This window comes from Paroedura picta, chromosome 17 (genome assembly GCF_049243985.1).
Source record: "Paroedura picta isolate Pp20150507F chromosome 17, Ppicta_v3.0, whole genome shotgun sequence".
Taxonomy (NCBI): Eukaryota; Metazoa; Chordata; class Lepidosauria; order Squamata; family Gekkonidae; genus Paroedura; species Paroedura picta.
This window is the reverse complement of record NC_135385.1, coordinates 7,641,107-7,662,241: the sequence shown is the minus strand read 5'-3', so window position 1 is coordinate 7,662,241 and position 21,135 is coordinate 7,641,107. Positions and strand designations below refer to the sequence as shown.

General features: G+C 55.5%; 2 protein-coding genes across 4 annotated transcripts in view; both read left to right on the top strand.

Moving 5' to 3' along the window:
- Positions 1–4,945, top strand: part of MYO15A (myosin XVA) — a 70,587-nt gene extending 65,642 nt beyond the window's left edge. The window contains exons 59-63 of the mRNA XM_077316755.1: positions 194–327; positions 729–862; positions 1,285–1,418; positions 1,787–1,927; positions 3,746–4,945. Of these exons, the coding sequence (XP_077172870.1) occupies positions 194–327; positions 729–862; positions 1,285–1,418; positions 1,787–1,927; positions 3,746–3,847 (645 nt within the window). The 3' untranslated portion in view covers positions 3,848–4,945. The remainder of the gene's footprint in view (positions 1–193; positions 328–728; positions 863–1,284; positions 1,419–1,786; positions 1,928–3,745) is intronic.
- A 1,983-nt stretch (positions 4,946–6,928) lies between these two features.
- Positions 6,929–20,483, top strand: ALKBH5 (alkB homolog 5, RNA demethylase). 3 transcript variants are annotated; one of them, XM_077316218.1, is made up of 5 exons: positions 6,929–7,052; positions 10,617–11,751; positions 15,875–15,955; positions 16,873–17,028; positions 17,282–20,483. In XM_077316218.1, exons 2-5 carry the CDS (start codon positions 11,024–11,026, stop codon positions 17,463–17,465), a joined length of 1,149 nt encoding a protein of 382 aa, XP_077172333.1. In that variant the 5' UTR covers positions 6,929–7,052; positions 10,617–11,023; the 3' UTR covers positions 17,466–20,483. The 3 variants fall into 3 exon arrangements, with proteins under 3 accessions (XP_077172333.1, XP_077172331.1, XP_077172332.1); XM_077316216.1 differs by lacking the exon at positions 6,929–7,052 and adding an exon at positions 7,404–7,569; XM_077316217.1 differs by lacking the exon at positions 6,929–7,052 and adding an exon at positions 9,938–10,514.
- Positions 20,484–21,135: the final 652 nt, after the last annotated feature.

The following is a 21,135-nucleotide window of genomic DNA, read 5'->3' as shown; positions in this document are numbered from 1 at the left end:
GACATGTATTTTCATGGAAGGCCATGCGGAGAGAGGGGGAGGACAACAGGAGAAGGAGAGGAGGGCAGCTCTGAGGTTAAAAGACCAAGCGAGGCATCCCATTCAAGCAGATACCACCTATGCACCCTTAGAGTGATGTAAATAATTATTATATTGCACGCACTTTCTCAAACTGTTCCGTTCTCACGCTCAGGTGCTCCCGGACTACCTCAAAGGGCTCTTCAACACTCTCCCTTCCGTGAAGCCTGCTGAGCAACAATTCCAGCAGGTCTCCAAGCTGGCTGCTCTTCAGCATCGGGCGAAGGACAGCATCTACCTGCCGACCTTGTAGGTGCCCTGGAGGCCGAGCGATAGCCCTGCGGCAGGAGAATGGGGGAGAGGTTCAGGAATCGGTTCTGCCCAACACGAAGGGAAGATTCTCCTCAGTTTCCGCCGCTGTAGTTCCCAACATGACTTGGCAGCATGGCGCTTAGAGAGGGGGCTTCAGTTCTCCCCCTTACGCCATCTCCTGGATCCCAGTCCAACATTATAACTACTAGTCTCCAAACTTTAGGGAGAGCTGAGAAGGGAATCTGCCTCATATAATGTATCCGGTATGGCTCAGGCTTCTGCAGGCTTGCTGTCACGTATCCAGTGTGGCTTAGGCTTCCGCAGGGTCCTTAGCATTTTCAGCGGGTTTGCCCTGGATTGCCTGTGATCTCTCCTTAATTTTCTCTCCCCCACCCCAGACAGGAAGCCCAGGAGTACGTCCCTCCTCAGCTCTATCACCTCCTGGCAGCCCAGGCGTGGCTGGACATGATCTCAGAGCACACGCAACAGACGTTGGCGCTGAGTGCTCACCAAGCGCGCGCACAGTTCCTGGGTGAGATGCCAACACGCTGCAAGAGGGCGGGGCTGTTATAAGAAGGGTGGATCGGGAATGAGTCAGAAAGGGTGCCAATCCTCACACAGAAGTCGGAAGTAAATCCAGCTCAGTTCAGTGGGACTTACTCCCCACTGCAGCCTTTTTCAACCTTTTGAGTGTGGAGGGGCTGCTGAAATATTTTTCAGGCTTTGAAGGTACCAGGGAGCCAGAAACGGCAGGCACAAGGTGGGCGGGTTCTCCCCAGCTGCCATTTTGAAAACCAATCAGAAATGCGCTGGCCACACTCACAGACACTGGAGAAGATGTCAGCGGGCAGCCTGGCACCCAAGTTGGGGCCCTTGCGTGGGAATAAGCAATAAAATACAGCCTTTTGCCTCCTGCTCTGCTCCATTAGCTTCACGCCCTGTTCTTTTGCACAGGTCTGCTGAGTGCCTTCCCCATGTTTGGCTCGTCTTTTTTCTACATCCAAAGCTGCAGCAATGACGCCATCGTCTCCCCGTGCATCTTGGCTGTGAATCAGAACGGTCTCAACTTCCTGAACAAAGAAACCCACGTAGGTGCAGTTGGCTCATTCCTGAAACCCTAGGAGCCTCGGTTCTGTGGGGTGAACCTTGAGTGTCTCCTCATAAAATGGGGGGAACACCCCGATTCCTGCTGGGCTGGGGAGGACAGGGGCCATTTGTCCACCTCTCGCTGTGGCTATCAGAGGATCCTTGGACACTTTAAGACAGGGGTCTCCACCTTCGGATGTCTGACACAGCATGGTTGGTGCAGCCTTAAAATGGCTGCCACAAAAGGTGGAGCCAGCCTCAAAATGGCTGCCACAGGAGGCAGAACCAGGCACAAAATGGCTGCCATTGTAGAAGAACCCCCTCCCTGAGGGGAGGCCAAGTTCTAACAAGGATCTTCTCCCTTGGTCAGGAACCAACGGCGATCTTTTCGTTGAAGGAGATCCAGTCGACACGCACCCAGCGACCTTCGTCCGGGTCCAGCTACCCCTACGTAGAGATCATGCTGGGAGACTTGATGACGCAAAAAGTCACCCAGCTGCAACTGGAGCAGGTAGGCGGCAGAAAGGTTGGTCCCAAGAGGGTCGGGTTCCCGGGGAGAAAAGCCCTGATAAGCTTTGATGCTTCCCTGAGCCAAAAGTTGCTGCTGGCATTTGAGCCATCGTTAAATTCGAGCACTTCTCTGAGATTTGTCCTTCAGGAAACCATTGGAGGAATTTTGCGGGAAATTACAGGTGATTCAGGAATGGATGTAGGGCTGCAAAGTCCAGGTTGGAGAATTTCTGCAGATTTGAGGAATGGAAACTAGAGGAGGGTGGAGTTGGTGAGGGACCTCTGCAGGGCATCATGTCATAGACTCCATTGTCCAAAAATCCCATTGTGTCCAAGGGATTTGCCCTCCCCAGGATTTATATTCTAAGGCAGGGGTTGTCAACCTGTGGTCCTCCAGATGTTCGTGAACATCTGGAGGACCACAGGTTGACTACCCCTTCTCTAAGGACCAAGATTTCGAAATCCACCAGTGTAAAATGTTGCAATCCTTACTTTAAAAAAAAACAACAAAAAAAATCAAGCAATCTGTTTGTAAAATTACAGGCTATCACAAGCCGAATGCATCGGTCTCTTGGGCTTTATTTAGCCTGCCTTTGACAAGAAAGCTTTCCTTGGCCAATTGTTTCCCATACCGGCCTAAACTCGACGATTATTATGCGCTCCACGCTTTGTTGGAAACATTGCGAACTGCCGTGATTACGCTTGACTTAACACAATTCTCCCTTTCTCTCCTCCTCCGCCTCCTCCTCTGTCTCTTTCTGTCGCTTTGCCCTGATCTTCTCCGCTGCTTCTCTGAAGCTTAACCTTCAGATGGTAGGTAGCTTTCCCGTGGCGTAATGCAAGCTCTGTCGTTGATTTCCGGGAAAGGGCCGCGTGCGACTACAGGAAACCCTTGGGGGCCCATTGCATTTGGGGTCCCCCATGTGTATTTTTGTGGCGAGGAAGAAACATTGAGATGACTCAATGGGGCAGTCATTTAGCCTCACGTCCAGGGGGAACTCAAGTGATTAGCAGTGTGGAACCCCTGACAGGTGACTGCCTGCCTTTCCGAAATTTTGCACCATGCCTTGTTCTCCGAGGCGATTTGCGCGTTTTACAATTTGGCTTCTCCCTCGTTGCAAAAATCAGGAACCTAGATTCGTTTCCACACGGTGACAAGTCCCTGTCGGCATCCGAACCTTCCTAAAGGATTATAGCCACTGCCAGAAGTTTAAAGTCCACTGGCGTTGTGTAAAGGGGTGTGTGTGTGTCCCAACGAGGGCAAAGAAGTTTAGAAATCTCCCCTTTCTTGCCCACCTGCTTTGGCTTTCTGGATCAATTGTACCAAAGCAGGTTTTTTGAGGGATGGAACAAAGGTGGGTAAACGTGGCGGTGAAGGGTTGGGAGAAAGATCGAGGACGGAAAACTCTGCATGCAGTATTCGTATTTATCATGTAGAGAATTTGCATCCTGCCCTTTTGCCCTTACAAGAGACGCCAAAGTGGTTTAGAGCAGTGGTTTAGAGCTTGCTGCTCCTGGGCACCAAGACATTCACTGATGCCCAGGTGGACGGAGAAAGGTAGGCTTTTGGCCACCATTTTTGTTTTTAAGATGCCACCGGACTCTTGCTCTTTTCTACTGGTTGGGGGGAAAGCCTCATGTGGATATTCTGGGGATAGAGAGATGTACATCAGAGAACCCCCAAACCCGTGTGGAATCGACCTTTGACTGCATGCAAATTTGGACACCTGCGTCTGTGTTACCCTTTCTGCGCCCGCTGGAGGGAACGAAATGAGTGCTGCCTCACACGGTTGCGTCTCCATCTCGCTTCCTCTGCCAGGGCTTGGAACTCTGCCGAGTGATCGCAACGCACATGGAGAATCTGCTGCATGCGCGGGAGAAGAGGCTCACCCTGCCGCCGAGCGAGATCACACTGTTGTAACAGGGATAGCTGCCTGCTTCTGCTTCCTCTCCGGAGAGCGGGCGAGTCCAGGCGAACCGGTGACGGATTTTCCCAAGAGCCCCTGTCCGCTCTACCCTCACCAGGCCCCAATTTTGCGTGGGGTCTCCGGTAACAGTGGGATTTGACGGTCCGTTCAATAAATGGGGGTCAACGTTTGCCAATCCCGAACCTTTTATGATCGCAAAGTCGGTGGAGTTAGGTGGAGTCCATGGTGGAGTTAGGTGGAGTCCAAGGATGTCCGGATCCGAGGAAAGGGGGCAAAATATGCTATTTGGTAGCAACATTGACACGGGTTTGAATTCCAGGATGTGTGGCTCCGTGCGGACTGGGGTTTAGGTTCCCTTCTTGAAGGGGTGCCAACCGCCAGGTGGAAATCTCCTGGAATCGTGATGTATTTCTGGCCGACAGGGATCAGTTCCCCTGGAGAAAATGGCTGCCTTAGGGGGGGGATTTTCTGGCTTTGTTCCCAGATGAGGTCCCCGGCCTTCCCGCTCTGTAACCCCTGACCTCTGTGGGTTCCATCTCAAAATCTCCAGTAATTTCCAAACCAGGAGTTGGCAACCTGACATTCTGACTGCGTACAGGAAGCTGTCAGGGGTTTCATATGGCTCCGGTTTCTAGTGGAAGGCCTCATCTTGGCAAGCCTGTGGTCCAATACTATAGGGGATGGGGGAACGTGCGGGAGAATCGTCCCAAGATGGTTTGATGGGTTCGTCCATTGAGCGTCAGTTTTCTGGTCAACAACTTCAGCTCATCCAGCTGACAAATGGTTCGAGCTGTCCTCAGCTGCCTCAGGAGGAAAGTATAGCTGGAAGAGGGCTGCATCTGGCCCTAGAGGCTCCGGAAAGGGGGAGAGCCGTTGCCCTAATTGGAGTTCGAGAACCAGATGTTTTCAGATTCTTGCTTTCCCAGTAATCGAGCCATTCCTGTTTATAAAAACAGCTGGGTTGGATTGCTGGGCTTTCAGCCATTGGCCCAAACAGAATCCCTCCATTTCCTGTGTTTTGTAAAATAAATAAATAAATAAAAATCACTCAAAATTTCATAGAGTTGGGGAAGGGGGGAACTGGTTTACAATTTGTACAACATTAAAAGTGTCCTTTTGATGTCAGTGGTTGTTTGTGGCTGATGATTCCCTTGGGACCCATCCAAATAAAGTGGGGTTCCCCAGCAACTGACTGGAGGGCTGGATGGGGTGTAGCATTACGGCAGAGTGATTATTTTTAATGCCATCTCACGTACTTCCTGGAAGTGCTACCAGGAAGTGTCAGGTGGTTGTTCTAGGAATCGCCAGGACCTCTATGGTAAAATAGAACCTGTTTTTATTTTTGAACAGCTGTGTGTGTGTGTGGGGGGGGTGAGGCCCCTGCCCCCTGCGTTACACAGGATTGTTTCATAACCTCCTGTCAGGGTCTTGGCAGACCCTAAAACCATGCCATAGTATTGCCAGCCCCTAGACGGGACATCAGCTGGAATGACCACCAATCTCCAGAGATTAGCTCCTTCTGGAGAAAACGACAACTTTGGATGGCCCCTTCCTAGCTTCACTCCCCAAATTATTTGTGCTTAGCAGATGCACGTGAAATGGAATGAAGCTTTGTCTGTCTGAACGGTGCCACCAGACCCAAACTCTGTTCCTTTGCTTCCGACCCACACGCTTGTCGTGTGGGTAGACCTGCGTAGGACTGAATTTGAGTTCGGAGGCAGGAGTGTAGTTTACGGTGTAATTGACCAACGTGCGGTTAGATCCCATCTCCTGGATCCGGTCAGTTTAAACCGAAATTGACCAATAGAGCGCACTGGCAGAAAAATCCATAGTTTGTGTGTATAAGTTGGGCTTTGTCGGTTCAGTTCAGCCCTTCTTGCACCGTGCTGGGGTGACAATAAAGAGCTGAAATCACTTCCAGGGTCCATGTCCACGTCGGAACCCACGGATTTAACAACGTTGACCCGCCTGGATCTACCTGTAAAGTAGGGGAGGCCTTTCCCAAATTCACCCAGTGAGAGCGGTGCTGCCCACCAGTTTCTAGTCCAATGCTCTAACCTCAGCTAGGGGTGCCAGCCTCCAGGTGGGGCCTGGGGATCCCCTGGAATTCCAGACTACAGAGATCAGTTCCCCTGGAGAAAAGGGCTGCTTGGGAGGGGAGTCTGTGGCCTTGGACCCCACTGAGGCCCCTGTCCCCCCAGGCTATGTCCCTAAATCTCTAGGAGTTTTCCAACCTGCATCTGGCCACCCTGCCCCTTGGGAAGCCTATAACCACTCTAGCTCTGCTTTCCGTATGCAGTTTTATAATGCAAGGGGGTGCAATTTGAATGTTCCCAACTCCAGCTAAAGGGAAATCTTTGAGACTTGGGGACAGAGCCATAGCAGAGAGGGCATCATTGTATGCCATACAGCAGGGTTGGCCAAACTGCAGCTCTCCAGATGTCCATAGACTACATGCCCCAGCAGGGGCTCATGGACATTGTAGTCCATGGACGTCTGGAGAGCCAGTTTGGCCACCCCTGCACAGATCTGTATAGCCTGCAGAAACTCCACCTGTAAATTGGCAACCGACATCATACATCCCTCCCCCCCAAAAAAATCTTATAATGCATTTTTTTATGCTTAACGTGGAATGTGGTTTTTCTCCCATGATGCATCAGCGTTGACCAGGGTTATGTCAAGAGGGCTCATACGAGGCAGCTTCCAGGGAGCAAACTTCTCCTTTGCAATAAATTTTATTTATAAATCAGAGCAAACGTAAGATCGGGAGCCATTTACGAGGACTGAAAGGCGACGGGAATTCAAGCCCCCTAATCAGGCACTTCAATAGCCACCCCGCCGCTCTCCCAAACGGGACGTTGGCTTCCTCTAATCAGCGCTCAGAATCTTCGCCTAGGCCCGCCTCCTTCGGGGGCGCTGGCCAATCCACACCAAAACGGGCGGGGAGAAGCCGGTTTGTCAGTTGGCGAACGCTCGGCCTAAGCCCCGCCCCCTCCACGCTCGCAGGACGTCGCCGTTGCGATCAACAGCGTGGTTGTGTTGACGATGCTCCCAAGGAGCATTTTTCCGCTTCTGCGCACGCGTCGTCCGGCCGGCGCACGCGCAGTCAGGGAGCCGTCCCGAGCCTCATAGAGACGCGCGAGGAGCGCCATGCGCAGTTCTCACTTCCGGCTCCCATTGGGACACCGCCGAAAGCCTGTGAGTAGATTCAGACCTGGTATTTTCGCTGCCCCCCCAATTCTCTATACTCTGCCCTGAGTCCTACCATTGCATTTAGCGCTTCCGTCCCTAATGACCTCTTTGCAATGCATTTCTTAGATAATGTCTATATAACATTTAGCATTTATACAAGCATTAAATATAGATGACTCTTGCTTTGGAGAGTATCTATCTAATGGCTGGTTTCGATGGGGAGCCGGACGTGCCGCGCCGCCCTCGGGTCCCGCCGCCCTTAGGCCGCCGCCCTCCGCGCGCGGCGATGACGTCACGGCGGCGCCGCCGTCCGTCCCCCCGCCCTTTCGCCCCGGGCCGCTGGGCGGGCGGGCGCGCCTGCGCACTTGGCGGCGGTCCAGGGCGTGCGCGTGCGCAGTCGGCGTCGGCTGGCGCTCTGAGGCGGAGGCGGAGGATGCCCCTGAAGTTATTTATAATGTCGGGCCGGCCGCTGGTGACGTAGCCAGGAGCCCCCCCTCGCCCGCCACGCCACGACGCCCGCCCGGTGAGTCCGAGGGGAGGCCCATGGGGGGGGGGCGCCGCCTCCCCCCTCCTTCCCCTCCCCCCCGCGACACGCGCCCCCGACGGGGAGGCCGGAAGAGAGGCCGGGGGGGGGGAGGGGAGAGGTGGGGGGGGGGCAGGAGCCTTTCCCAGCCTGGGCTGCTCAAAGGAAAAGGGTTTTTTTGGGGGGGGGGGGGCTGCCTGCCTGCCTTTCCCAGTTTGGGGCAGGGGTCGGGGGGGTGGACAGCCTGTGTCCCTCTGGGGGGCAGAAGGGATAGCGGCTCAGGCCCCCCCCCCGCCTCCCTCCCCCTGGAGGAGAAGCTTTGGGGGCGGACAGGCAGCCTCTGAGATGCTGAAGCGGAAGAGGTGGGGGGGGGGCAGACCGCCTTTCTCAGCCTGGGCTGCTCAAAGGAGCAAGGTTGGGGGGGGGGGGCTGCCTGGCTCAGCTTGGGGGGCTGCTAGGGAGGAAGAGGGTCGGGGGCACACTGCTTTTCTCGGTTTGTCTCCCCCCCCCTGGGCTGCTGGAGGGAGGGAGGGAGGTTCGGGGCACCCTGCCTTGCTCGGCCTGGAGGGAAAGGTTTGGGGGCGGATGGACCGCCTGCCTGCCTCTGGGATGCTGAACAGAAGGAGGGTCCAGGGCAGGCACCTTTCTTCAACCTGGGCTGCTGAAGAAGGAGAGGTTTGGGGGCAAGCTGCCTTTCTCCCCCTGGAGGAAAAGGTTTGGGGGCAGACAGCCCGTCTCAGCTTGGAGGAAAAGGTTCGGGGACAGACTGTCTGAATTCCTCTGGGATGCTTCACAGAAAGAGGTTGGGGGGCAGACAGCCTGTCTCCCTCTGGGATGCCTTTCTTCAGCTTGGGCTGCTTAAAGGAAAAAGGTTTGGGGGCACATGGCCTTTCTCGGTTTGGGGACTGATGCCCTTCCCAAGGAAAGGCACAGGGACAGGCAGCCTTCCCCTCCACCTGGGCTGCTGAGGAGGAAGAGGTTTGGGGACAGACTGCCTCCTGCAGCCTCCTGCAGCCTGAGGTAAGAGGTTCAGGGATTTGCACCCTTCTTCAGCCTGGGCTGCTTAAAGGAAAGAGGTTTTGGGGCACCCTGCCTTTCTCAGCCTGGGAAAGAGGTTTGGGGGCAGACAGCCTTCTTCAGCCTGAATGAAAGGCATGAGGGCCAGAGTGATGGGGTGCCCTCCTCGTGGAGCCTTTCTTCAGGTGGAAGAAAAAGCATTTATTTCCTATACAATCTTTCAAGCCTTTTTTCCTCTTAAAGAGCAAGATGGACGAGGCAGAGCAGGGGCCATGCAGTAAAAGTTCGCAGTTCTCTGCTTCGTTGAACGCTAACAACCTTGCGAGGTAGGACAGGATGATGGGCCTGAGGCCAGCTAGGAAGTTCTTAGAGTTCTTTCATTTTAGTTTTACAAGAACCCTGCGAGGATGTTTATGGTGAGCCTTCCATCCCCCCCAAAAGGGTGTCCATTACTTAATTTTACCCTCACAGTAACCCTGTGAGGTCGGATAGGGTGAGACCCAGTGACAGATACGAAGGCTTGTAATTCTCAGACATATCTATTAATTTGCCTTATACTGAATCAGATAACTGGTCTGTCAGAGTCGGTCCTTTCCAACCTGGTCTTTTACCTGGGGGTGCTTTTCCACCCTAAGCTGTTCTATCCTCCCAGGAACCTTGCGAGGTAGGCCAGGGTGAGGTGAAGGGCTGGCCTCGAGGCCCCACCTGGAAATTCTGTGCTGCAAGGGTGAAATAAAGTGCAGAGCCACTTCCTTGTTGAGGGAGGTGCGGGTGAGATAAGAGAGGCAATCCCGAAGCCAACCAGGAAACTTTGCCTGTTTTAGCCTAAGTTAGGCTGCGAGATCGTGGGGGGAGGGCTGGTTGTCTTCCTTAGGTATGGGAGGGGTTCTCAGGAGGGGAGCTGACTTGAATATCACATACTCTACTAGCGGTGTAGGGAGGGTCTTCTTTGAAAGTCAGTAGTAGTAAGTGTGAGGGTTACCTGCCTTCCCCAGGATTCCCTTCCAGCTTGGTGCCGTGGTTAAAGAGCAGTAGCCTCTAATCTGGAGAGACGTGTTCGATTCCCTGCTCCACCTGCAGCCATCCGGGTGACCTTGGGCCAGTCCCCATTCTCGCAGAGCAGTTCTCTGCGAGCTCTCTCTGCCCCAACTGCTTCACAGAGGGCCTGCTGCGGGGAGACACTTGGAGGCTCTTTTGGGTAGCGGAAAGCAGGGTTCAAAAGACCCCAGTTGCTCTTCTTGTGATATCCATTTTATTTCCTTCCATTTTTTTTTTTTTTGCCAGACTGGGAAGGAAAGGCCTGGAGTGGTTGGGGGGGGGGGGGGCAAAGACTGCAAGATTCTTATTTTGACACAGATTCTGGGCCAGGGCACATTTTGTGAGGGCCTCTCTTCGTTCCCACTCAGGGGAGCACAAGCCGCTGCCTGCCCCTGTCCTGTTTTCTTTCTTCCCTTCTTGCTGAATTCTCGAAAGAGGTTCGCTCTCTTTCCAGTTAGCAGGACTCTTCTCTGCCTTGTTTCCAAACTGGTGGCGGTCACGAGCAGATCTGGGAAGCGATGGAGGGGCGCAGGGGAAATCTCTTGTGTTGCGTGGCCTGGATGGTGGGGATTGGGTCGGGGAGAGGGCTGCAGAGGGGAGCCAGGTTGGCCCTCAGTAACATCTTAAGACACCCCCTTTCAAGAGTCAAAGCCATGGGGACAGAACCTCCACACTCAGAAGCACGAAGCTTCTGAATCCCAGCGCCAGGAGGCAACCTCAGGGGAAGGCCTCGGCCTCTCTGCCCGGTCGCTGGCCCTCCAGAAGTACAGGTTGGACCCTGTGAGAGACAGGAGGTTGGACTAGTTGGACCCTCCCTGGTCTGACCCAGCAGGGCTCTTTGGATGTTCTTTAGTTCCCCTTCATCAAGCATCTGATGCTAATTACACAATGTGAGTCAACAATTCCCACCGTGGGGGGGGGGTCATCTCAAGGTCTCAGCATCTCTTCCCCAAATTGGACCAACTCATCCAACTTTGTGCCTCTTTTTGCAGGTGACATGCGCGTTGTCATCCCTGTCCACGTCCAGGGAGTGAATTTGGAGCCGCCGCATCATCGAGACTGCAGCCTAAGCCGTCTCCTCCGCCGACACCTGGAGGGAAGCGGAATATAACTTTTTCTTCCTGGTTCTCCCAAAGGCCCGAAACCCCTTGCCCCTACTCCAGGGGTAAGGGGGTCCCGACTCAGAAGAGTGGAGCCTATCACCCCTCGGGAGAGGCACCTGCTGTGGCTTTTTCCCAGCCTGGGGGGACTCAGGTTTCGGGTTTTCCCTGGGCCTCGCTTCCCTCTCGGAGACCGTTTTGCTCGGATAGGCAATGCCATGAACGGCGGCGGTGTTTCCTGCTCCCCAGTCCCACGCGCCGTGCCCTGCGGAGTTCGGTAGAGGAGGCGCGCGCTTGCCATGGCCGGGAGTGGTTACACGGACCTGCGAGAGAAGCTGAAATCCATGATGCCTTACCGGGAGAACTACAAAAGCGGCAGCCAGCGGGACCCCGCGGAGCCCCCCTACGGGGCCACCGGCGGGTCCGCCAAGCGCAAGTACCGCAAGGACTCGGACTCGGAGCCCAGCGACGGCGAGGAGCGGCAGCGGGAGGAGGAGGAGGCCCAGAAGGTCAAGAGCGGCATCCGGCAGTTCCGCCTCTTCAGCCCGGAGGAGTGCGCCAAGATCGAAGCCCACATCGACGAGGTGGTCTCCCGGGCCGAGAAGGGGCTTTACAAGGAGCACACGGTGGACCGGGCCCCGCTCCGGAACAAGTACTTCTTCGGGGAGGGCTACACGTACGGGTCGCAGCTGCAGCGGCGGGGCCCCGGCCAGGAGCGGCTGTACCCCCGCGGCGAGGTGGACGCGATCCCCGAGTGGGTGCACGACCTCGTCATCCGGCGGCTGGTGGAGCACCAGGTCATCCCCGAGGGCTTCGTCAACAGCGCCGTGATCAACGACTACCAGCCGGGGGGCTGCATCGTCTCCCACGTGGACCCCATCCACATCTTCGAGCGGCCCATCGTCTCCGTCTCCTTCTTCAGCGACTCGGCGCTCTGCTTCGGCTGCAAGTTCCAGTTCAAGCCCATCCGGGTCTCCGAGCCGGTCTTCTTCCTGCCCGTGAGGAGAGGGAGCGTCACCGTGCTCAGGTAACCCTTGGTGCTCTCTCCTTGGCAGGAGCCCCTTCGGGAAGGGCGTGGGCAGAATGGAGAGGGGGCGGAGGAGAGGGGCGAGGAGGATCCGGAGCCTGGGGGAAGGGCTGAGGGACTGGAGAAGAGGAGGGCTCTCTTGAAGGATCTGAAAGGTTGTCCCTTGGAGGAGGGCAGGGAACGGTTCCTGTGGGCAGCAGAGGACAGGACCTGCAGGAATGGCTTTAAACCATTATTTTATTTATTTATTTGGATTTTTATAACGCCCATTCTTTACCGCTCTGGGTGGTATACATGGAAGAACAGTGCCGGCTTGATCAGGGGAAGTTCAGCAGTGGGATGGGCTGCCTCAGGAGGTGGGGAGCTCCCCCTCACTGGCCGTCTTCAAGCAGCAGCTGGACAGATCCTTCTCCTGGATGCTGGAGGCTGATCCTGCATTGGGCAGGGGGTGGGACTAGATGGCCTGCATGGCCCCTTCCCATGCTAGGATTCTATGGGTCTAGTTCAGCCGTGGAAGGGGCTGCCTCAGGAGGTGGGGAGCTCCCCCTCACTGGCCGCCTTCAAGCAGCGGCTGGACAGATCCTTCTCCTGGATGCTTGAGGATGATCCTGCACTGAGCAGGGGGTGGGACTAGATGGCCCTCATGTCCCCTCCCACTTCACGATTCCATTCTACACCTTAGAGACCAGTAAGGTTTTTGTGGTTATAACCTTTTGAGAGTCGAAGCTCCCTTCCCCCCCTTCAGCGTTTGTCCTCAGCCTCCCAAATTCGCGTGGACTTGAGACCCTTTAGGGACTGGCGGATCCTGTGGTTTGCACAGCCTTACGCGGGCAGAGGTCAGGGAGCTCCGCCAGGAGACGTGAAATTGCGCATCGCTTTCCCTGAAAAAGCCAGGGCCGACCGCTGGGGCCGTTCCAGCAGGACCTGGAGGGGGCAGGAAGTTTCCCAACCCAGGCGAGTGGGGTTGAAACCGCCTGTGAGGACAGGGCGTTCAGAGTTCAGCTAGCGTGCGCCCGAGTGTTTCAAGGACAGGATCTCTGGGCAACTTTACGAGCCCCACGGGTTCCTCACCACTTGGTGCAACCGCCCCAGAGTCAAACGAACTGGCCAGGGATACACATTTTCAATTGGTTAAATATAACGAAGCGGTGAGCCTCTTGTGGCGCAGAGTGGTAAGGCAGCGACATGCTGTCTGAAGCTGTCTGCCCATGAGGTTGGGAGTTCGATCCCAGCAGCCGGCTCAAGGTCGACTCAGCCTTCCATCCTTCCGGGGTCGGTAAAATGAGTACCCAGCTTGCTGGGGGGTAAACGGTAATGACTGGGGAAGGCACTGGCAAACCACCCCGTATTGAGTCTGCCATGAAAACGCTGGAGGGCGTCACCCCAAGGGTCAGACATGACTCGGTGCTTGCACAGGGGATACCTTTACCTTTACCTTAACGAAGCGGTGGCCGCTGAGTCAGTCTCTTCCCAAACCGTTTGGGGCGGTTGGTTTGGGTTGTTTGACTCCAGCGCCTTTCGGGAGCTTTTAATTTTGTTAAACGCCCGCCTGATAACATCTGTGAAGCAAGATGTTACCTCTCCAAGGTAGCTCCTCTGTTCTAGAATGCAGAGTGCCCCATTTTTCAGGAAATCCCTCCCTCCCTGTTCTCCCTGTTTCATGGTGTCTGTTCCCCCCCCCCCCAAAACAAACAAACAAACTAAAATTAGGAAAGTTCACCCGCATGGCTGGTTGCAGCTTGCACTTCTGAGTTTGTAAATGGATGGACAGGAAGGGATTGCGTCCGTGCTCGGCTCTTGTGGCCCTCACTTGCATCCCGGGGAAATGCCGATTGCCACTTGGGGACCAGGAGGCAAATTTCCTCCAGGCCAAACTGGTCAGGGATTCTGGGGGTTTTTTGGGGGGGTGGGGAGGGGTATCATCTGGGCATGGTGCTGGAGTCACTGCAGGTGGGCAGGTAGCAGTGGGTGTCCTGCATTCTGCAGGGGGTTGGACTGGATGACCCTGGAGGCCCCTTCCAACTCTGTGGTTCTCTGAGGCCGGATCCTTTCCCCGGGAGCCAGGTGCGGACGGACATGCTGGCTCAGGAGAAGCTTATGACTGGGCCGTATTTATAGCCTCATAAGCCAAAATCCGGTCCTCAGCCAGGGTGAGTCAAACGTCCCTAGCGGTTCGGCGTTGCCGTGGCAAAGGGGAGGGCGAGCGACTTGTCTTTTTTTTTTTTTCCCCCGTCGGAGGAGCAAGCGCCCCTGCCGGTCCGAAAGGCCACGGGAGGGTAACACGATCCCTGGCTTGGCTCTGTAAGGCGATCGCCACGCCGGGCCAGAAAGGCATCTCTCTCTCTCTCTCTCTGTCTTTCCCTGTCTTTTAGCAAGGGCTAAAACGCTACCCCTGGAGAGTCTTTTGCACGTTATCTCTGTGCTCCCGCAGAAACAAGGGGGTTGAGAGAGCTCTCCGAAAGCGAAACCACGACTGATAACGTTTTGGTTGCAAAACGGGTGGCGCCCGGCCGATAAGAGACAGCCGTGGCTACCCGAAACCCCACGCGAGTGTTTTCCTTGTGGCAGTCTGGTTACTCTCTCGTGCAGGGGGGGGGGCAGAGCTGAGTGAGTTGACACGGCGCCCGTTCTGTGGTCCAGAGTCACTTCTGCCTCTTTAGGCTGGCAGCCAAAAGCCAGGCCCCGTGGCATCCCCTGCTTCCACTCCCCGCCTTTCTTGGGGTTGCCGAATAGCATTTCGAGATCACCCTCTGTGGGGAGGGAAGTTTCCTTGTTTCACGCGGGTGCATCTGCAGGGACAGGACGGCTCATGTGCGTTGACTAGCCCCCATTCGAGCCTGGGAGAAGGAGGAGAAGAAAAAGAGCTGGTTTTTATACCCTGCTTTTTCTCAACCCGGAGGAGTCTCCAAGGGGCTTCCAGTCGCCTTTCCTTTCCTCTCCCCACAACAGGCACCCTGGGAGGGAGGTGGGGCTGAGTGAGCCCTGAGATTACTTGTCTGGGAGAACAGCACTGTCAGGACTGTGACTGGCCCACCCAGCTAGGTGCGCACAGAGCGTGGGGAATCAAACCTGGCTTGCCCAGGATGAAGCTGCCGCTCTTAACCCCCACACCCAGCTGGTTAAGGGAGCCACAAGAGGTTTCGGGGACCAAAGGCACCTGGAGCCGGTCCCTGGCAAGGAGAGCTGTGCCTCGCAGGATCTCATCCCCGGGAAATCAGCTGCAGCTCAAAAGAGCTTCCCAGCTGCTGGCGGTGTAGCCTTACCAAGGCACCTGCCAAAGGGGGGTGGGCCTAGGGGCAGAGCGAGTCCGGCCCACCAGTAGACCAAGCGTCCAGCATTCAGGGCCTCCACGGTCCTGGAGAATTGCACTAGGCCGGGCCTTCCAAGCTCATGGAGGGTGAAACTGGAAACTGAATCCCGGGGGTGGGCAGTGGGAGTGGTGGGGAGAGCTGTCAAGTCACAGGTGGGCGGATAGCGAGCCCAGGATCAGAATCTGGCCTTCCTGGCAGGTCTCCCATCCAAGCTCTACCCCGGATAGATCCCGTGAGCCTGGGAACCCCCGTCAAAGTAATGGGGGGGGGCGGCAGTATAAATACAGCTCCTCTTGAGGAGAGGGAAGCAGCCCAGAATAGCCGTGGTGTGTCTCTTGCAGCCCTCACAGGCCTCATACTGCTGGGTCAGTGATTCCTACCCTCACCTCTCTGGAGCCAGCCAGCAGGGCCGTCCGGCTCCCAACGCTGCTGCAGAGCAGACGGCCGTGCCGCTAACGCCGACAACATCCCAGTTTCTTCCGCTCAAGTCTCTAGGGCTTGACTCCCACGCCCCAGCGAGCGTTGGCACCCTTCGGTGCAGAGTCCGGATCCGTAGCCTGCGTCTCCCGCCTGAGGAGAGAGTTTTGGCGGCTTGGAGCTTGGTAGTAGACTCTCCCGTAACCTGGAAGAGAGCGAGATTTGGGTCTGGCAGCATCTCGGGACCCACAAGATTGGGCAGGGGGGCGGCCTGAGCTCTCGTCGAGCGATACGTTCGGTGGAATTCTAGGAGGCCAAAGAGCAGCGGCCTTTTTTGGGGAAAAAACCACTTCTGGAATCCCTCCTGACTCCTAGTTTCTTGTCTTGCTCCCCAGTGGCTACGCGGCGGACGAAATTACGCACTGCATCCGGCCCCAAGACATCAAGGAGAGGAGAGCGGTCATCATCCTCAGGAAGTAAGCGCTGTGACCTTCGCCGCCTTCTTCATTTTATTCTGTTTATTTATATTTATTTACCGCCCTCCCCGAAGGCTCTTGATCGCTGCCCGGGCAGAACCAGGGACGCGACTCCCTTTTGTCGGGCAAAATCGTATCCTGGTTTTGGGGCGGGGGCATGTGCGGTGAGCCGGGCAGTTTGGTGCCATCGGGGAGGAGTGGGGGCGTAATTTTACTTCGACCAAGCCCACTCTGAAGGGCTCAGAGAACCCCCTCTGTAAAGAACTGAAAGGACGACTGTTTGTGACCCACTCCAGAATCTCTCTGCGATGTTTTGCAGTCCTGGCATAAATCTGGATCGCCCTTCCTTGCCGCTCACCTAAGCTCCCTCTGTAATGACTTGAAACCAGTTAGAGCCATGGGAGAGATTCAGAGTTCAATCCCCTCCAGCAGGGTTTGACCCAGCAGGGCTCTTCTGAGGGTCTTCTCAGGGGAAGGCCTCGGCCTCTCTGCCCCGTGGCTGGCCCTGCAGAGGAACTGGCAGGCTCCTGTGTGAGACGGGAGGCTGGGCTGGATGGACCCTCCCTGGTCTGACCTAACAGGGCTCTTCTGAGGGTCTTATGATGAAGCCCTTCTGTGCCCAGTGGCTGGCTTTTCAGGGAAACTGGCTGGCCCCTGGGGGAGATGGGAGGCTGGACTGGAGGGACCCCTGGTCTGACCCAGCAGGGCTCTTCTGAGGGTCTTCTCGGGGGAAGGCCTCGGCCTCTCTGCCCTGTTGTTGGACCGTCCGAGGAACAGGTTGCCCTCTGTGTGGATTATTAGACGAACCCCTGATACGGCCAGGAATGCACCTCGGAAATAGCCTTTAAGGAAATCTCCCTGGGCCCGACGCGCAGCCAAACTAATTCCCCTTGTCTCTCTCCGCCTTGCGCTTTCAGGACCAGACTCGACGCTCCCCGGCTGGAGACGCGATCCTTGAGCAGCTCCGTGCTGACGCCCGGCTACGCCTCGGACCGCTTGTCCGGAAGCAACAGGGACCCCGTCCTGAAACCAAAGAGGTCCCACCGCAAAGCAGACCCAGACGCCGCTCACCGGTAAGAGGCGGAATGAGCAACGGGAAGGGTTTCGGTGTAGTCGCTCTTGATCGTTTTCCGGTTGAACTGCAAACCGTGGCTGTCCAGGTGCCCGTGGACTACAGGCACTAGCAAGGGCTTGTGGGAATTGTAGTCCCCGTATGCAGGGGGACAGGCCAGCTAGGAAAAGGTCAGGAAGGCCGGCCGGCCGGGGCGGGTCGTCCAGTCCCCCCCACCCTCACCGGGCTGCCTTTCTCCCTTCCGCCCTCCGCAGGCCTCGGATTTTAGAGATGGATAAAGAGGAAAACCGGCGCTCGGTCCTCTTGCCGAAACACAGGAGAAGGAGCCACTTCAGTTCCGAGAACTATTGGCGAAAGTCTTACGAGTACACGGAGGACTTGGACGAGGAGGAGGAGGACGGGAGCCCCGCCCGGAATGTGAAAATGAGACGGCATTGAGAGAGACAGAGAGAGCGAGAGAGCGTGAGCGAGAGAGATTGTGGTCTTCCTCTTCGGCACCGCCCCTTCCTCCCCCCCCCCCCCCAGGATCGTGGAGCTGATGAGATGGGCGTTCAGGCTGTGAAATCCTCTCCCTCCCTCCCTCCCCACCGCCCCTTTGCCTTTCCCCCCCCCCTTCGCACCGGCTGTTTCTCATCCAGCTTCATGTTTATATTCCTCCTCTCCCCCAGCCCTTCTTGGGGGTCTTTTTAGGAATGGCCGGAATGGATCCGGCTTCCTTTCTGTTGACGTTGTTTTGTTCCATTTTTACCGTGAAGGTCCGCCAGGTGCCCCCTTTCCCCGTCCCCCTGGCCTGCCTCCTGCCTCCCCCAGGGAGGTGGGCCTCTCTTCTCCCACCCCACCCCAGAGAGTAGAACCAGCTTCCTCCTTCTGGCAAGAAGCTGCATGCCGCGAGGGGCTTGGGCCGGAGCAGACTTAGACGATGCCAACAATCGGGGAAAAAATATCGTTCCTTGTTTTGAGTTTGCTTAAAGGGTTATCAAAATGTACTTACCGATCTGGCACCGCTGATTCCACAGTCGGAATGTAGCGTTCGGTCTCCCGAATTCCCGACCCCAACGCTGCATGCTGCCAGACGCTGTCTCTGGGGGGGCTTCCTCGCCCCACCCCTGCACCCAAGGGCTCTCGCTCTCTTCAGCTCGCTACTGTGTTTGGATTTTACTCCCCCTCCCCTCCCCTCCCTTGCTCGGAGGCCCTCTCTACGGGACGTCCGGAAGTCGAACCCCTCCCAGGCACCTCTGTTTTCTTTTACGGCACACCTGAGGACAAAAAGCGTTTAGGACGTATTGCACTTTAACGTCAGGGTTTTATTACCCCTCCTCTCCCTCTCCCTCCCCCTTCCCATTTTCCTTTTTTTCGGGGGGGGGGGGTTGGGTTGGATTTTGTTCAATGCCATAGAGTCTTCCCCCGCTCCCTTTCCATCCTCTGACCGGCCCCAAGCTACCGAGCACCGGTTTGGGGTTGTTTGTTTTTTGCGCTGCTAACAGGAAAACATAAAAAAGGGTACAGTCTCTGTGAAGGATTCTCAGCCGCCCCGCAACGTCGGAGGTGCCTTTGGCGGGCTTGCTGACGGAGCAAGGAGTGTGTGTGTGTGTGGGGGGGGGGGGGGGGTCAGGATGCCTCAGCTCTTACGGAGCCCTTCACACTAACAGCACGGGGCCTGATCCGGCCGAGGTCGATCTCAGCCCCTCTTGCTTCGGTTTCCGCTAGGCTTGTGCCGGAGACGCTCCTCACGGATTGAGCTCCAAGCTTTTCTTTTCTGTCTTCTGGCTTTAAGAAAAAGAAAAACACAAAAGGTATGTCAGGCTTTGTTTGGGGTTTTCGCCCCCCCAAGGCTGTCGCCGATCCCCTTGGAAGCCAAACAGCGGGGAGAGTTTGTCACATTTAGGAGCTGGGGTTCGGCACGCGCTGTGCCTGCCGGGGGCCAAGCCCACTTTGTGGACGTGGCCCAGCTTCTCCTGGGCAATGCGTCGGAGTCACCTGCCCACCTGGGAGGGTTTCTGTCAGTTGCTTCAGCAGCTTGGGGGGACGGCTGAGAGCGGTTAGTTGAGATCAGTGCCCTGCGAGATCCGGCCTCTGCTAGACCGTCCAGCCCGTCCTTCATCCGCGATGTCTCGTGTCCCAAGCCGCCTTGCTCCCCCGCATAGTTGGGCCTGCCACCCTGCTCTGGGTCAGGAGCACTTAAATCTTTTTGCGTCGCAGGTTTCAGGGGCCTTCCGAAGCGCGTCTCTGTGGCCTACCAGCGTGTAACTTCTTTTCGAAACGCCCATTCGCCTCCCGGCCCCTCTTAACTCTTCCCTCGTTTGTGTCCAGGGCAGAGGCTCAGCTTTGAGGTCCGACACCCAAATTTTAATCACTTACAAGTCCCCGGTTCTCCCGCTTAGCCTCCCCCCACAGGCCAGTCTTCTTCCCCCAGTTCTGGCCCCAAAACACTGCGTATGGTCAGATTTTAAGTCTCTGTTTTTTTCTCGGCCCTGGATTTTGCTTCTCGGCCCTGGATTTTGCCTTGGTTTTCTCTTCCTCCTCCTAATCAGGGTATTTCCTCCCGTCTGTTCAAAAAGCCACTTGCAGATTGCCGAGTCGGAAGGCAAAACACCCCAGGCATGTTGTTCCACACACCACAATGGGGATGGTTTTTTTTTGGTTGTCCCTCAGAGCCCCCCCCCCTTGCTGCCTTTTAGTAGGTTGCTTCCCCTCTCTTCCTCTCCTCAGTTCAGACTGTGGGCGCCAGACGCAAGCTGGTTCAGAGGTCTCCCTGCAACTGCGAATGCGGGAAATGTCCAGGGGCAAATAGGTTTTCTCGTTTGTAAATGCTGTTCGTGTGAGGCTTGGGGGAGCAACCGCTGCTGACGGATCCGGCCCCTTCTCAGATTCGACCTGCCTTGAAATTTCCATAGCGTTGGGGCTTTGTTTTGTTTTTTTGCATTGCTTGGATTCATTTCCTCCCCACCCGACCCCTTTTTAAGCACCATACGCAATTTAACGCGTCAGGAGACAGACTCCCCCCCCCTTTGCTCCGGAACGTTCCCCGCTCCTTGCTCTCCCCCCCCCTCCCCCAAGCACACACTATAAAAAACAACAAAAGTTCTGGCTGATGTTGGTGTTTTTTTTAAGAGAAGAAGAAATCTAATTTTTTTGTTACAAATAAGAACGTGGCAATATTTTTTTCTGTAACTTTTCATAGGAGAAAGTGTGATTTGTAAACAAATTGTACAGTTCTGACGTTTGGGATACGCAAAATTAAAACGGAAAAATAACCGTACCGCGCGGGGCACGCTGTAAATGGGGGCGGGGCGGGAGGGAAGAGATTATTTTCCATATTTGGGGAGAAATCTTTTAATTCTGGTTGATTTAGGAAGAGCTATAGTTCCCTTTCAGGGTTTGAAATCTTTTTTTTTTCCTTGTATAGAATGCTGCATTTAAGTAAATAAAAATCAAAGCATCACTTGATCAAAACAAGCGTTCTGCGTATGTTTAATTCTTCTCTTCTTTTACTTTTACGCCTTCTTTTACTTTTACGCCTTCAAGTATTTCAACTTCCAAGGCCGGGAATTTGCCTGCTTCCAGATGCATTTTTGCAGGAGGCCACATGATGGCGCAGGAGGCCAAGTTAACGCCAGATATGAGATTTTCCCCCCAATCCAGATTTATGGAGATTTTTTTTTTTTTTTTTAACAAGGTATGGGAAATTATGTCTGGGCTCAGAGCGAGGAAGCAGGAAAGAGACACATGTCGTTTGCATTCATCGCAAGGTTAACCGGGTGCTGAGCTTATAGAAGAAGAAGAAGAAAATTTCTGACCTTTCTGGCTTTCCTCGATGGCTCAGGGCCGATAACAGCAGATATAAAAACAATGATTTCCACCCATTTCCCCCTCAATGGCCACGCAAGGTGACTGATTTGAGTCCGGTAGCACCAGACCCAACCCCGTAATGTGTGAAAGCGCCAGTCCGTGTTGATTTCCACAAAGACACTAGCAGGAGAGCCACCTCTGAATCCAAGGTTTTCTTTTGCTCGTCTCTCTCTCTCTCTCTTTTTTTGCAGGGGGGCTGGAGGCAGATGCTGGGTGTTTTTGTCCTTCCAGCATATGAATTCCAGCTGTAGCCGCAGGA